Here is a 14,788-nt window from a genome sequence, read left to right as displayed (position 1 = left end):
ACTGATGAATAAATGAATGAATGAACGAATGAATAAATTGATTACATGATAAACACATAGAGGTAGTTTTAATTTTACAACAGCTGGGTTCCTACACAGTCTAGGAGAGGTTGGATTTCGTCCGTCCATCCATCATGGAGTTTTGACAGAAACTGTAGAAATGCTGACACAGAATGTTGATTGTTCAGCTTTAATTTTTCACTCTCTTTGTCTGAAAAATGAATGTTTAGCATAAAACAGGGAAACTTGTCCAAATGATGAGCTCACATTGTGTCTGTGATGGTGTGTCAGGACGTGCAGATCGAGAAGGAGAAGGCGTCCTTCAACATCTCAGGAGGCTGCACCGCTCTAATGGTCGCCTGTCTGCAGGGGAAGCTGTACGTCGGCAACGCAGGGGACAGCAGGTGCGACTCACGCCCTCCGACAAACCACGACGAGCGCTCATGTTTGCTTGCACTTCACCCAGCCATGTCTCCGTCCGTCCGGCTGAACAGAACTATGTCTGCTTCTCTCCCTCAGAGCGATCATTGTGCGAGCCGGGGAAGTCATTCCCATGTCCTCAGAGTTCACGCCGGAGTCAGAGAGACAGCGGCTGCAGTTTCTGGTAAGAAGGAACCGACCCAAGCTACTTTCTAGCAATTACAGCACAAGTTCTTTATCTAAGAAAACCCACCAGAGTCACCAACGTTCGGCTTTCACTCCTCCTGGACGAGCGTGTTGTGGTCAAGAGAGAATCATTTGCGTTGTGTTGTGGCCGTCTGCTATAACCGACTGGAGATTGGAATACAAAGAGCGCGCACACACTCAAAAACACACACACGCAGACGCACTAATCCAACAGTCAGCTCCATTAGTGGCTTCATGTAGCTGAGCGACACAGCTAAACAGAAAAAGCTCCGAGCTGGTTTTAAAAGCAGCAGAATGAAAGAGTATATATAGTTAGTCGCAGTAAAGGTTCGGCCAATAGCTTTGCCTAGGAGAGAGGAGGGTTAAACACTGAAAGACGGGATACAGTGTGTCATCTGTGGAAGGAGTTGTTGGCAGCACAGTGTTAGCTAATCTCCCCCCTTCAGGAAGGTGTTGCAGGTAAACAGATGTTTGTTCTATGAAGAGTTCAAAACAAAAAGTTAAAATCTGAGAGTGTTTTCACAGCTGCTAGACCGGAGACGAAAAATTGCAACGTTTGTTACATTTTCAGCTGGTGCGGTTCGCGTTCCCACCTCACTGTGTCAACCAAACCAAACCCTTCACCTGTTCACCTCCTCGCCTGCGGTGGCGCTGCTCCAAGAAAGGACATAAAAACCTCTGAAGAAGACATGATCTCAACTTCCTTCTTCTCAAAATGTAGACGAAAATACAGAAGCGGCAGATTTTAGCGGATGTTGGATTTCTTTTTTTGTCTTTGCTAAAAGATCAGAAGCCATTCCTCCCGCCAGTGCTAGGCTCTCGCGATTATTTTGGTTGTATTTACCCAGAATCCCCTGAACTATTGTCCAGTTCCTGCTTTTTTGACCTGCACCCTGAAATAACAGCAAAAAGAAGAAAAAAAAAGATCGAAAAATTAGACAGTAGTAGGAGAACATAGAATGGTCAGGAAAAGGAAATGGACCAAGCACTGAACCCTGTGGTACTCCACAAGTAACGCGGGAATCTAAATGTACATTTATCATTTACGTGACCGAAGTCGAATCTGTTGGACAAATATTTGTAGACAACAGAGGAAGATTGTAATGTATTAAGATATCTTGATTGTGAAAAGTATGTGTTTAGATAAATCATATCTAAAATCTGAGATCTAATCAAAGGCATCGATCGGCTACGGCATACAGGCTGAAGGTTTAGATGAAGCTACCGTCTCTGAAAGCTCAACTGAATCAAAACAGTTCAAACAAATCAGGTTTTGCAGTCTCCTCCGATGCGTCCTCATTCGCTGAATCATCTTCAAGGAGACTCTAAAAGTTTTTCCTGTCCCCGGTGCGTCTTCCGCTCTCTAAAGCTTTTCTCTCCTCTCGTTTTGAAGGCGTACATGCAGCCACACTTGCTGGGGAACGAGTTCACACACCTGGAGTTCCCACGGCGGGTGCAGAGGAAGGAGGTGGGGAAGAGGATGCTGTACCGGGACTTCACCATGTCGGGATGGTGGGTTTGCTTAAAGACTCGTCCATATAATGATTGTTCCTCAGAAGAGCAACCTCCACAGCTAGCTTACACTTCGATGAGGATGTGCAGAATTTGAGTACATTTATTCAAATGTGAGATAAATCCGAATTAGTTTAAATTCCTGCTTTTATTTTTCTCAAGTCGGTTCATTTTTCTCCGACCATTTAAGGATCCGTTACTTCGTATATAAAATTAGAAGGACGGAGCACAATGCAGACGCTCGTTCGTCTGGCCTCCGTCCAGTCAGGAGGACGAGGCGCTGAAGGCATCCTGGGGTTTCCATAATGGATATTAGATGCTATTTTTATGCCGTGCCATCTGTTTTTTTTTTTTTGTTTTTTTTTGGGAGGAAAAAGCCACAGAGATGGATGTGAGGAGCCTAATCTCTGCTTAACACAGGCAAGAAAAACCTAGAATTGGAATAATTTCCAGGATCTGGATAAGTTGGAGAGTTTTTTATTTCTAGATTTTCTTCCTTCTTTTCTGCAATACTTCCTCCCATTCTGCCCTTCCTTTCTGCCAGGTCTTTCCTTTTTTGTCATTCCGTCAGTGATTCTTTTTCCTCATTCCTTTTTTCTATCTTCCCTTTGTACTTTTCTTCTCTCCTTTTCACCTCCTTTTGCCCCTTCTATCCTTCCTTTCTTTGCTTCATTTTCTACTTCTGTCCTTCCTTCCCTGCTTTTTCTTTTCTCTTTTTCCTTCCTCCTGTTCTTCTTTATTCCATTCCTTCCATCTTTCCATCTTTTACTTTCCGTCCACATTGCTTTTCTTTATTCCTGTTTTCTTCCTTGGTCATTTCTTTTTGCTCATCCCCTTTTCTTTTCCATCTTGACCTTGGCAGAAATATCTGCAGTAAATTCTCTGTGAACTTTGATACTTTGAGAAACTGAACCGAGTGATTCAGATTCTGGAAAGGTCAGAGTGAGTGTAGGAACTCTGACTGCTCATAGGTCGATTGCAAAACACGTTTTGTCAGATGAAACTATGATTAAACTTTTCGGATATTGTGCAAAACAAAAGATGAATATGCGGATACAAACTTTTTCCACCCTGTTAAGTACAGCGGAGAACTTGTGATGCTGTGGGCCGGCTTCTTTTCCACTTGTGATTCATGCTAACAAGGCCTTTTATATGCACTAGAATTGTGTAGTTAGATGCGGTAAAAATCCTTACATAATATACAGTGTTTTCAAGGTGAGGACACCAGGAAGACAAAACTTCGTTCATCTTTGCTCGCTTTTCTGGAGGAGTGATACAAATTTTTTTTAGTGCTTTCTGTAAAAAGTGAGACACAGATGTGAAAATGCAGAGAAACAAAGGCCGCGGCGTGTGTTCACCCTGCAGGAACACACTCCGCGGCAAAACGGAGGAGATGACGGGAGATGAGCGGGATTATTTCCGGCCCCTTCTCTTCGCCGCTCCCGTTCCGTGGCTTGGCTTCGCCTCATGTAGGTCAGCGTTGCCGGGCCCAGAGCTCTCCGCCTGCTCGTCGTCTCCGCAGCACAGACGTTTTGTGATGTATTTTTAATCAGGCTCTTCCCTCAACCCAGTTCTGCCGCAGCTTCGCCCAGACTCGGTCTGGGCTTCGACTTTAAAACCCCCGTAAGCTAGCGTGGCTGATTGCTTTGATGTGTAAGAGGCTTCGCTGTTTATCCCCCGCAGGCTCAGTTCCTCCTAATGACTGTGAAGCTTTTTGTCTCTGGATGTGCGCTGCTCTCCTCTAACGCCTGGACGGTCAGATCTCCACTTTAGCGAAACCTCACTGACCTGCAGACGTCCTCGCTCACTCTCTACGCCTCCTCCATCTCTGCCAGTCGGGCCAGAGGGGTAAAAATCTGGCGGTGGAGACTTTTAACGGTTGTTGGTGACACAGGAACCGGGCGGTTTTGCTTGCACAGAACGATGGACGTTGACCGGTCGGCCGAGGCGAGGCGTCGGGTGGAAAGAAAACACGGGGAGGAGAGAGTGAAGGAAACCAAAACGCGAAGAAGTGAGTGGGTTGAATCAATCTCCAAAGACGGACAAATGTAAAGCTGGAGATCAAGGCACTCAGAGGAAGGAGGAGAGTCGGAGATCAATGGCGGGATTAGTCTGGAGACCGGGGAGGCCACAGAAACAACCCAAAGAAAAGAAAGAGGAGTAAAGAAATGTCAGCAGAATGACGGCTCAAGTGGAGTTAGGTGAGCTTCTGGTTCAAGACTGCAGAACAAGAACCAGAACATGAAGAGGTTCTGTTCGGTTTTTACGCGCCACAAATCTGGAACAAACTTCCAGAAAACTACAGAACTACCGAAACGCCGACTTCCTTTAAGCCAAGACTTGTTTAGATGTGGATTATTCAAAACTATAACGTTACTCAGCAAATCCGATGACAATTATTCTTGCGTGTTGCTTGTTTCGTGATTGGTGACTGTCTTATGATTTCATCACGTAAGGCGCTTTGAACTTTCTGGTTGCTGAAACGCGCTTTACGAATAAACTTGACTTGACTTTAAAAGGGGTCCCTGGAAAAAAATAACCAGAAACGCAAATGATTGATGAAAGATCTCTTCCATTTTTGAGTTTCCTCAGCTTTTAAATGATCCTTTCATTCATAAAGGGAGAAAGAAGCACTCCTAGCCAACCTGACTCTGGGGGAGAAGAAAACATGGCCTTTGCTAAATCATGAATTTCCTGTGATTAAAGAATATTTTTGTACTCAATTTCACTCAACCCTGATTACTGCCAGATTTGTAAATTCAGAAATCATTCAAATGTAACCGGTCTGACAACATGACGGAGGCTAAAACTGCTCAAAATGCAAAATGTCCTGATCAAACAAATTCAGGAACTGATGAGAAACAGCATGGCTGATGTTAATCAGTCTGGAAAGGTCAACAAAAAGTCACGTGTAGAGCAATTTGGACTCAAATTACTCCAAGAATTTTGATACCTTCATGGGCTGTCAAAATTACCCCAATGACATATAAATGTCTCATCTGTGAGGTCACAGTCAAACTCACAAGTGGATTCCTAAATATTTACGGGAAAATAAGGATACAGGAGCATGGTGAGACTTAATGTTCCCGGCCAAAATGGGAGACTTGACAGATACTCGGTATGATACAGGTGTTGTGCGTTTGGAGAACATTAGAGAGCATCATGAAGACCAAAAAACACAGCAAACGGGTCAAGAAGAGCTGGAGCCATTTTGCTGTGGAGGCAGAAAGTTTCTACCTCTAGCAGGGCCGAAATGATGAATCGGATTAATCGTGTTGAGTCGCTTATTGAAATAATCATCAACTAATTTGTTATTGATTAACTCGTTAACGCAAAAAAACACTGAAAGAAAAACATTACTAGTAGTAATTAAATGGTAAAAGGTGGATTATTATGGGTTAATATTCTAATCCATAAATTAACCAGATCAGTTGTGGACTGTATTGATATCAAATCAAGCAGGAAAAGCTGATTTATTTATTTATTTAGTTTTATATATGTTCATGTTAGAACGTTAATGTTACAAATGATCAAGTTTAAACGAACCCTACTTCACTGTATTTTAGGCAAAAATGTTTCTTTCATATAAAAACAAGTAATTTAATTATTTCATTATTTGCACTTTTTAAAAACTTATTTCTAATATTACATAAAAAGGTTTAGATGAAAAATCCAATCCAATTTTTAAAAATCCAATTAATCACTAGAATAATCCACAGATTAATCAGTCAATAGCTAAACTGATCTAATCTCCCGATGGTAGAGGCCGCCTTTGAACGCTTTGTGTCGTATTCTGCCGCAAACTTGGCAGATGTGCGTCGAGTTTGTGCTTCTTAAACGGAAACGTCGAACAGACATGGCACTGTAAGATGGAACGGTAATTATAATGGAGTAGATTTTAACTAGATGTAATCCTCTCTCCCTCCGGCCCGAAGTCGCCCACCGAGGAGACGGTCAGCCCTCCTCCCCACTCAGCCCACCTCTTGGTTAGTTACGCGCTGCTGTGGCCCGTGGGGTGTGAAAACGCTCGGTGTTGTGGTCGGACTGACTCCCCAGCTGCTCAGCAACTTGTGCTGCTGGTTTTGCGCTCGGTGAAGGGATTGTCAGGGTTCATCTCGCAGGACCCACGTCTCAAACAGGACGCCGTCCTCAAAAAGCTCTCCAGGGAAGCTCCTCGTTGAGGGAGTCTGTATGAAACTGACACGTTTAAGTGGAAAAATTCGGTCCTTTTAAAGTAGATAATGTCAGCCTTACGTAACGTATACTTTTTCCTTTTTTGCTCGGAGCAGTCTCAGTCTGTTGCGTTCGCCTTGATAGCCTGCGCCGCTCCAAGAACTGCTGAGTGCAGCGTTTTTAGCGCTCGCCTGAGGTGGAAACATATGGCCTCTCTGAGTGAAACCAGCAGTGATGTGAAAACCATCCCGGTCTTGTGTTTCTGAGCAGCTGAAATGCATTCGGTATGGGGAGGGGGGAGGCTACGGCACGGTGTAGTTTCTTTATAACAGCGAGGCCCAAACTTTCCAGCTTCTTTTGACCCAAAAAACAGGAATGACCCAGAGTCTTGCTCAAGTGTAAATGAATTTTTGCCGAGTCGGTTAAAAACTGGTACGACGACGACTCGATTATGATCGACATGTTGCTTTTATTATGTGAATGCTGTGAGGCATCGGATTTTTCTGGTTGCTAATTTTTGGACTTTTAGCGATTTTTATATTTCTAAAACGTTCTGCTCGTTCAGAAAATTCTGCCTCTGACTTTTGGTATTGATATCCACTACGTTCTATGAAATATTAAGCTTTCTTTGATCATTAGAAATAAATGGCACATCTCATAAATTGTGCCAGAGCTTTGTGCTCTTTTACAGCTGAGCTGCTTCCACATACTTTAAATTAGAAACAGCATTCAAAGTTTTTAATGTAGTCGTGCTCTTTGGCTACTACTGCATGATTCTGATTTTTCATATCTTTTACAGTTTTCTCAACATCCCTCTTCAAGTTTTTGGTCGCATTATGCTCATTTTTCAGAAAAGAAAAAAAACGTGGGTTGCTCTGGTTGCTAAGCAATTGAGCCACAGTGATCCACTCTAGCTTTTTGAGAATCCACAGGGTTCCCAAACAAATGATTCTTACTCACTCACATTTCAACATGTTCCTGTTGTATTTAATATGTGAAATGGAAAGAATACATTTTTACTGGCTTGTATTGCTGATTATCTTTATGTTATGTTGTTTAGCAGATGCTTTTATCCAAAGTGACTTGGATAACAATGCGCTTAATGTCAAAGCTAACATAAAGCTAATTCAACCCCTAGTCGGGTTCTCTCAGGTGACATGCCTTAGCTTAAGCAGTTAGCCGACATGCTAATGTTGTTATTTTAGCTAATGTTAGCGTTTTTAGCTTGTGTTAGTGTTGTACATTTTGACATGCTACGTTTTAGCCAGTTGTTAGTATAAGTAGATGAAGTAACTTCCTTGTGTTACCTAACAATAGCGTGTTAGCTAGCATGAACATTTATTGTAAAAAAGAAAAGGTGGTTATGCTAGTTTCTTATCCTGCGTCCACCCGGGCAGTCGTGATTCTAGAGCTGGAATCAACGCGTCCTCAGCCTATAAGCACGCCCCTGCCGTAAACCATAAGAAAGCCATTAACGTGTCGTCTTTCTCCTGCTCAGGGCGTATAAAACCATAGAAGACGATGACCTGAAGTTCCCTCTGATTTACGGCGAGGGGAAGAAGGTAAGCGTTGCTCGGCAGCCACTCGCTGACAGTTAGTTCCGCGGCCGAGAAAGCCTCGTCTGTAATCAAACCTCTCAGTCAGCCCCCATCCTGCTACCGTACGGGGCAGCAGGACTCATTAGTGGGCCTGTTTTCCCAACATCAGTTGCCACCTGACAGGACAGTGTTTATTTACTTGGGAATAATGTAACTGGAAGAGAGCCAGAATGAGAGGACTTTCATGTGTACTGCAGAGAAAAACCAATGAAATTTGAGAAATGTGACTTATGTTTCGCCTATGTGGGTTTATACATGCATCTAGGCCATTTGAACTTTTTGTCAAATCACAGCCGAAAACTTTAATCAATTTGTTTTCGGATTTTATGCCATAATTCGGAAGTTCAAGAAAAGATAGTTGTTTTTTTTTTTTTTCAAAATCTTAAATCTTGTGTTCAGTCCTGCTTTGTCGATGATTTGCAGAACCACCACTTTGTTCTGAAGCACCTAAATAAACTCCAACTACTTCATTTTCGAAGAGATTTAATTAGTAAATGTTGTCAGCCTGCGTTTAATCTAATCTTCCTATAAAAAGTTTTGTAAGAACAGGGTTTTTTTTAGGAAATCTTGATCAACAAAATGACCCAGGGATTTTAGGTTTATTGGAATATGACAGTGGTGTCCCCAAAAGGTGGGTAAAAGGGGGCCAGAGCCCCACTGAAAAAAAAAAGCTGCCTACCTCACTTGCCATGTTAAGTTCATTCAAAGGCATAGAGAGTCATGTTGATCAATCAATACATCAATATAATACCCAATATTTAAAACAAAATATACATAAATATATTGAAAAATAATCCCTTAGCATTGACTGAAAAGTACTACTTCCACCGGCAGTTTATTTCACTTATAAGTATATTTATTTATTTATTTACTTGTGTGAGCCTAAGATTTTTACTTGTCACCCCTAAGAAGATTTTTGTTGCAGCGCTACTAGAAAGAAAACCTTAAATAACAAAAGTATTGAGCAATTTTATCGGTACTTTGGCACAGAGATTAAAAAAACATAGTCATGTGATCATAACATTGTTCATTCCCCTTTGGTTTTCCCTTCAGGCTGTGACGTTGTGAGTACAGTGCAGCGTCATGTTTGAGATGTGTTGAAAAGGTCAAAGCCAGACGAGACAAATGTGAATCTGCTGCTTTAGCCGCTGCTTTGAAAGACCACAAAAAATAGCCATATGGTATATGATAAGTTTACATTTGTATTCTCGAAGAATTTGTTTAAAATTTCATATTCCTAAATAATAAACGACCACTGGCGACTTAGTTCCTAACTTTGTGGTCTGTTCTTTTTTCCGCGTAATTTATCCTGACCGTCAAAAACCAGATCCAAAGCTTTGATAATCAGTTCATGAGTAAAACGTTTCCTGGAAGGGTGAGCCTTTCTCTGACAGTAGAGATGGCTTTGAGGTGTTTTAAGTTTTACATTTTTTCCCTCAGAAAGAGGCCTTAAAACGAGGAGATTAAGGAAACGAATCCCAGAAGGTGGCCGAGTAACGCACATCTCTGATCCTTTTGCAGGCTCGAGTGTTGGCGACCATCGGCGTCACGAGAGGCTTCGGGGATCACAACCTGAGAGTTCACGACTCCAACATTTACATCAAGCCCTTCCTGTCCTGCTGCCCAGAGGTATGCCGATTTCCCACGTCTCTTATCATTTAGAGCGCGTTAGCAACCTGTAGAGTCAGGCCGATGAATCGCCTCCTCAGTTTGTAACTACCGCTGTGACTGTGGAAGAAATCAACTTACTGGAGGAACATGTTGGATTAAATTTTTTATTTTTTACTTTTGTGTGTGACAAATTAAAATCAGAATTTTCTTTTTTTTTTTTTTTGTAGCCCCATTCCTTTAAAAATAAAACTTGTGTCAAGGTAAAATTGTAACCAACCAGTCTCATAATGAAAACAGATTTTTTTTCATTATGATAATATTAACTTACATAATAACATTAATACTGTCTGTCATGAATCCTTGTGACTTCATGTTTTGGTGCTTTAGCTGTTCTCTGAGTGTCTGTTATCAAATTCTCAGATTCAATTTTTCAGATTTTTGAAAAACAATACTGTACTGACAGGATGTGCACTCATTTGATGAAACATAATACCCAAGGTAACTACGGAGCTACACTGAGACCAGAAAATTGGTTAAAAAAAAAAGAAGAAGAACCAAAACTTGAATCTGAAAAGTATTTTTGGAACTTTTGTTTAACCCTCCTGTCCTCGGGTCAAAATGAGCCGAGTACAACAGGAGGGTTAACTGTTTTTTGTTTTAAAATATTTTTAAATTTCAAATTTTTTTTCACTTTCAACATTTTTTTTTTTTTTACAAAATCTGTGGCTCCAAAGTAGCTCCATAAGTACCAATTAAAAAGGCCCTTTTGTATTGAAGAGTGCATTCTGGGAGACGGACTCTAACCCTCCCCACAGTCCTCTCCCCTCGTAGCAACGACTGCACATGACCGCATTAGTCACCAACGTTGTGAACTCTCGCCGTCCTCGCTGCACTGCTGCCGGGTTCAGGCGCAGGTCACGCCTCGTTCATCTGCGACAAGTTGAGACGCTTTAGTGAGGGAGGTCGTTCTGAAGAATCAGAATAACGTTTTAATTGGCACTTAAAAACAGTCAGCATAAAGTGTTCAGGTTGACCTTAAATTGATTTTTTTTTTTTTTTTTTTTAATTTGAGTATAAAATTCAATCTGACTCTTCCAGAGAGCATTCTGCTGCCGTATTGAGAAATCCAGGAATTATTGGGTCATCTGTGTTTTGTTCTGGGAAGCCTGACTGAAGTCATGAGGTTTACTGTGTAACCCAGACAGAGGGCCGTCGGATTTCTTTAATTATCCTCACAGTGGCTCTTTTCCCAGCAGCCTCGGCTGCAGGGTCATCTGTCTGCTGTGACCCTCCCTCTGTATCAGAGGGATAAAGGTCATGTGGGCAGAAAGTTTACAGAGTTAAAATCATTTTCTTTTTTTTTTATAAGGCTCCCATTATTTCCCATACATGAATTCATAAACTGAATTCAGAGGTGTTTGGAAGCTGTGCAGCATGCTAAATATGATACTTGTATGCAGTAGGATCCCCCAAAGGTCTTTTAGTTTTTATCATTTTAAAATTAAAAAACATTGACACTTTAAACCTTTTACCAGGGATGTCCAAAGTGTGGCTCCTGGGCCCTTTTGCAGATCTTGGAGTGATTTTGTGCAGCCTTCTACAATTTAGGAAATTATTTAATTTTTTTATTTATTTTTTTATTTTTTTTTGTGGGGGCTTTGGAAATTTTCACTGACAAATTTAACTCTTAAAATTGAAAACGCAAGAATATTTTTCACTTAATGTATTAGTAGACTGGTGCACAAACATCCAGTGATTTTTATCTATTTATTTATTTTTTCCAGTTTTTTTTTTTTTCCTCAAAAGCAACCTTGGACTAAACACAGCAACTGTTTCTGAAGACAATCTGACCTGTAAATCATTTTTCATGACTTCAACATGCATCAGTAGGCATTAGAACCATGCGTTGTTGTTTGGTGGTTTGAGCCAAATTTAAGACAATATCTCCACCGGACATAATATGGGAAGGAAATCCACTCAGGTTATGTTATTACTACGGGAAATAACATAATCTTGAGCTTGTTTACTGTATTTCTATTGAGTTTTGTTATAAAACTGCTCAATCTCCACTCTTGCCTTTCCCCCCCTCGTCTGCCTCCAGGTCAGAGTTTACCCCTTATCGCAGTTCGAGCACGGAGCAGATGACGTTCTGATTCTGGGAACCGACGGCCTGTGGGACGTCCTCTCTAACCAGGAAGTGGCTGAAGCGGTCACCGGTTTCCTGGCAAACTGCGACCCAGACGACCAGCACAGGCACGTTCTTCCACCCCTCCCCTCCGTGCCCCGTCCTGTCCCGGCCCGACCCGACCTGACGCGAGCGCAGCTGCAGCCAGTCAGGCCTGAACTCCTGCTCACTCAAAAAACATTTCTCTGCCATCTTTTTAGACTACTCCTCTAAGCTTAGCTTTGCCCTTTTAACTTATTTTTTTAGTATTCAATGTGATTTTTGTATTTATTTATTTTGTAAAACAATTGTATTTTTATATTTTTAACAGGATATCACCTTAGATGTCAAACTCTTTTTCATTTTTGGCCACATCAAGATCATGAATTTTCTTAACGGGCTGGTTTTGCTAGAGAATATTGATAAAAACCAGTTAACAAACTGTTACAATATTATTAAATAGATGTCCGCATTCGTACAATTAGACAGTATTTTTTTTTTTGTTCCTGTAAGATTTTCCGATTGTTTTTTGCGATATTTTCTATAATCAAAGTCGCTAGTTTTGGGGTGGTGATTGCGCTAATGCAATCACCCCGTATCGATTGAATAAGGCCGAGACAGCAGACTAGTAGAAGTAAGAAATACTGCCACCTGCAGGTGGGAGTGTGCAGAGTTTGGCATTAACTTGGTTACATTTACTCCAGTAACTTTTTGGCAAAATAGCTCTTTCAGGAGTAGTTTAAAAGTGCTTTTTATTTTTACTTGAGTAATTTAATTACAAGATAACGCTACTCCTATTTGAGTAAAATGTCTGGATTGCTAGAAACTCCACCAAATAAAGAACAAGCTTGTTTTAACTAAAACGTCATCAGACACACACCGTTTTTGTGTAAAATCTGTGATAAACTCGCAATCATCCATTGGCGCGAAACAGTGTGAGGATCTGTCGATTTTGAGTGAATTTCTGCTGTCACAGAATCGCAACAAACAGTCGGATTGATGAAATTTGGCAGTAAACGGATAAAAACCACAATGATTTGATTGATAAGATCATATTTAAGCTCACACATTATCTGGAAGGTTCCATCCGCGCGTCCCGCTCAAGTCTGGAGGGCCACGTCAGACGCTACGGCGGGCCGGATGTTGGCCCTCGGGCCTTGAGTTTGACACACCCGCCTCACGGCGTGACTACGCAGCGCTTCGCTAATCGCGTCTGCTTTGACAGGTACACAATGGCCGCTCAGGACCTGGTCATGAGGGCGCGTGGGGAGCTGAAGGACCGCGGCTGGAGGATAACCAACGACAGACTGGGCTCCGGAGACGACATCTCCGTCTACATCATCCCCCTCATGTACGGGAACAAGCAGAACTAGCAGAGGAACAAGAACTGCAACCCAAAAGTTTTCCTCTTTTTTTTTTTTCGTCTTTTTTTTGTTGTTGTTGTTGTAAAGACGTGCAGATTTCCGGGAGGATCCGAACCGTTTCTTCTTCTCCGAACTTGGATTTCTCTTTGGTGTAAAGAAGAAAACGAGAAACCAGACAATGAAAGGAACTGCTGATGACTTTAATTATTATTATTTTTTTTCTTTTTTAAGTCTCGAAGAAGCCATCTTTAACTTGGACTCTCTGGCGGACGGTGCAGTGACGTGCGTCTCAGGACCGCTATTACTTCACGATGCACAGTATTTATAAATGTGATGCGTGTAAATACCAGCACAGCGTTTGACAAAAGTGGGATTTGTGGAATATTTGTATGATGCACGAGGAAAGAAAAAAAAAAAAAAAAAAAAAAGGTCTTGGCACTGAAATGGAGAAAAATAAAATGTCAAATGATACGGACTCCGTCAGCCAGGCCTCAGTTAGCGTTTTGGTGAACTAGACTTAGCAGAACTACAATTCCCAGCCCGGGTTCGACTCTAATCAAAAAAAGAACAAAAGGCCTCTTTGTGTTGCACTTTGAGAACTTTCTGTCTTCCTCTTCCTCATTCCTTTGACTAACAGGTGCCTCCGACACGAATTGATCAAATGTTTTCTTTGTTTTTCATAAACTACTTCTACATGACGCCCATAGACGCTGACAGCTGAGTGGACAATCACCTTCCATGTCTCTACAATCACTATGTTGTCAGATCCTGTGGTTTTTCCGTGTTTTTGTCCAGGCTGAGTCTTGTGAGTGCAACGCAGTACAGAGGAACTTCAACTAAAGTGCCTTGCAAAAGTATTCACACCCCTTGAACCTTTTTGAAATGTTACAGTCACACAAACTTCACTGTGTTTAATGGTGATTTTTATTATTTTTTTTTGTATGTGTGTGCTAAATCATCACATATCAGAGGATATGTGGACATAAATTTTCACCTCTTGCCACGTATTCCCACTAATATTTAGGTCTGGACTTTGACTAGGTCGTGCTAGCTCCAGTCTCAAGTCTTAAACTGTTCGTTTTGCCATTGTTGAGCATGTTGAATATTTTTTATTTATTTACGCCGACAGCAAATTGCTTCTGAAGCTAGTCGGTGGCTGCTTAAGTTTCATTTTGGCTTATGGGGAGTAAAACATATCGAAAAACATGTTTGATATATTAAGTTTGTGTTTGAAATGTGACCAAATGTGAAAAAAGAAGTTCAAAGGGTGTGAATAGTACTGTGTAGCACCAGTGTTTTTGTTTTGTTTTTTTTCCTCCATGTTTTTATTTTATTGTTTTGTGTTTAGATCTCGTCTTGGTGTTAGCCGCTGTGTACGTTGGTGTAAAACGCAGAAACGGTGTCGATTCATTCAAATGTAAATAAAAACTCCAGCTGACGCTCTTCTGTTGACGAACCAAAACATGCAGTTTGTAAGATTTTTAAAATCAGAGGAAAGTTAAAAAAAAAAAAAAAAGGTTCAACGAATTAAAAAAAAAAATCTCAATAAAATAAAATTGTTCTGGTTCTTTGGTGTTTTCATAGTAAAATGTTACATTTGTTTCCCTTCACATGCCCAGCGCTTAGTTTAATCTTTTTTTTTTTTTTTTGCAGTCTCAACCATAGATTTTTGTAAAAAAAAAAAAAAAAATGATAATGCCATTCTTAATAAGACTGGTTAAATGGTTTCTTTGTGTTTT

At 41.1% G+C, this 14,788-nt stretch overlaps 1 protein-coding gene across 1 annotated transcript in view; it reads left to right on the top strand.

Annotated features, from left to right (window-relative positions):
- ppm1h (protein phosphatase, Mg2+/Mn2+ dependent, 1H) overlaps positions 1-14,297 on the top strand; it is a 28,485-nt gene extending 14,188 nt beyond the window's left edge. Inside the window, exons 4-10 of the mRNA XM_007546760.2 lie at positions 292-404; positions 520-604; positions 2,021-2,139; positions 7,811-7,874; positions 9,432-9,539; positions 11,623-11,774; positions 12,911-14,297. Coding sequence (XP_007546822.1) covers positions 292-404; positions 520-604; positions 2,021-2,139; positions 7,811-7,874; positions 9,432-9,539; positions 11,623-11,774; positions 12,911-13,058 — 789 coding nt within the window. The 3' untranslated portion in view covers positions 13,059-14,297. The remainder of the gene's footprint in view (positions 1-291; positions 405-519; positions 605-2,020; positions 2,140-7,810; positions 7,875-9,431; positions 9,540-11,622; positions 11,775-12,910) is intronic.
- The last annotated feature ends 491 nt before the right edge of the window (positions 14,298-14,788 follow it).

The sequence above is a fragment of the Poecilia formosa genome, unplaced genomic scaffold, assembly GCF_000485575.1.
Source record: "Poecilia formosa unplaced genomic scaffold, Poecilia_formosa-5.1.2 Scaffold17, whole genome shotgun sequence".
NCBI lineage: Eukaryota > Metazoa > Chordata > Actinopteri > Cyprinodontiformes > Poeciliidae > Poecilia > Poecilia formosa.
This window is presented reverse-complemented; position numbering and strand designations above follow the sequence as displayed.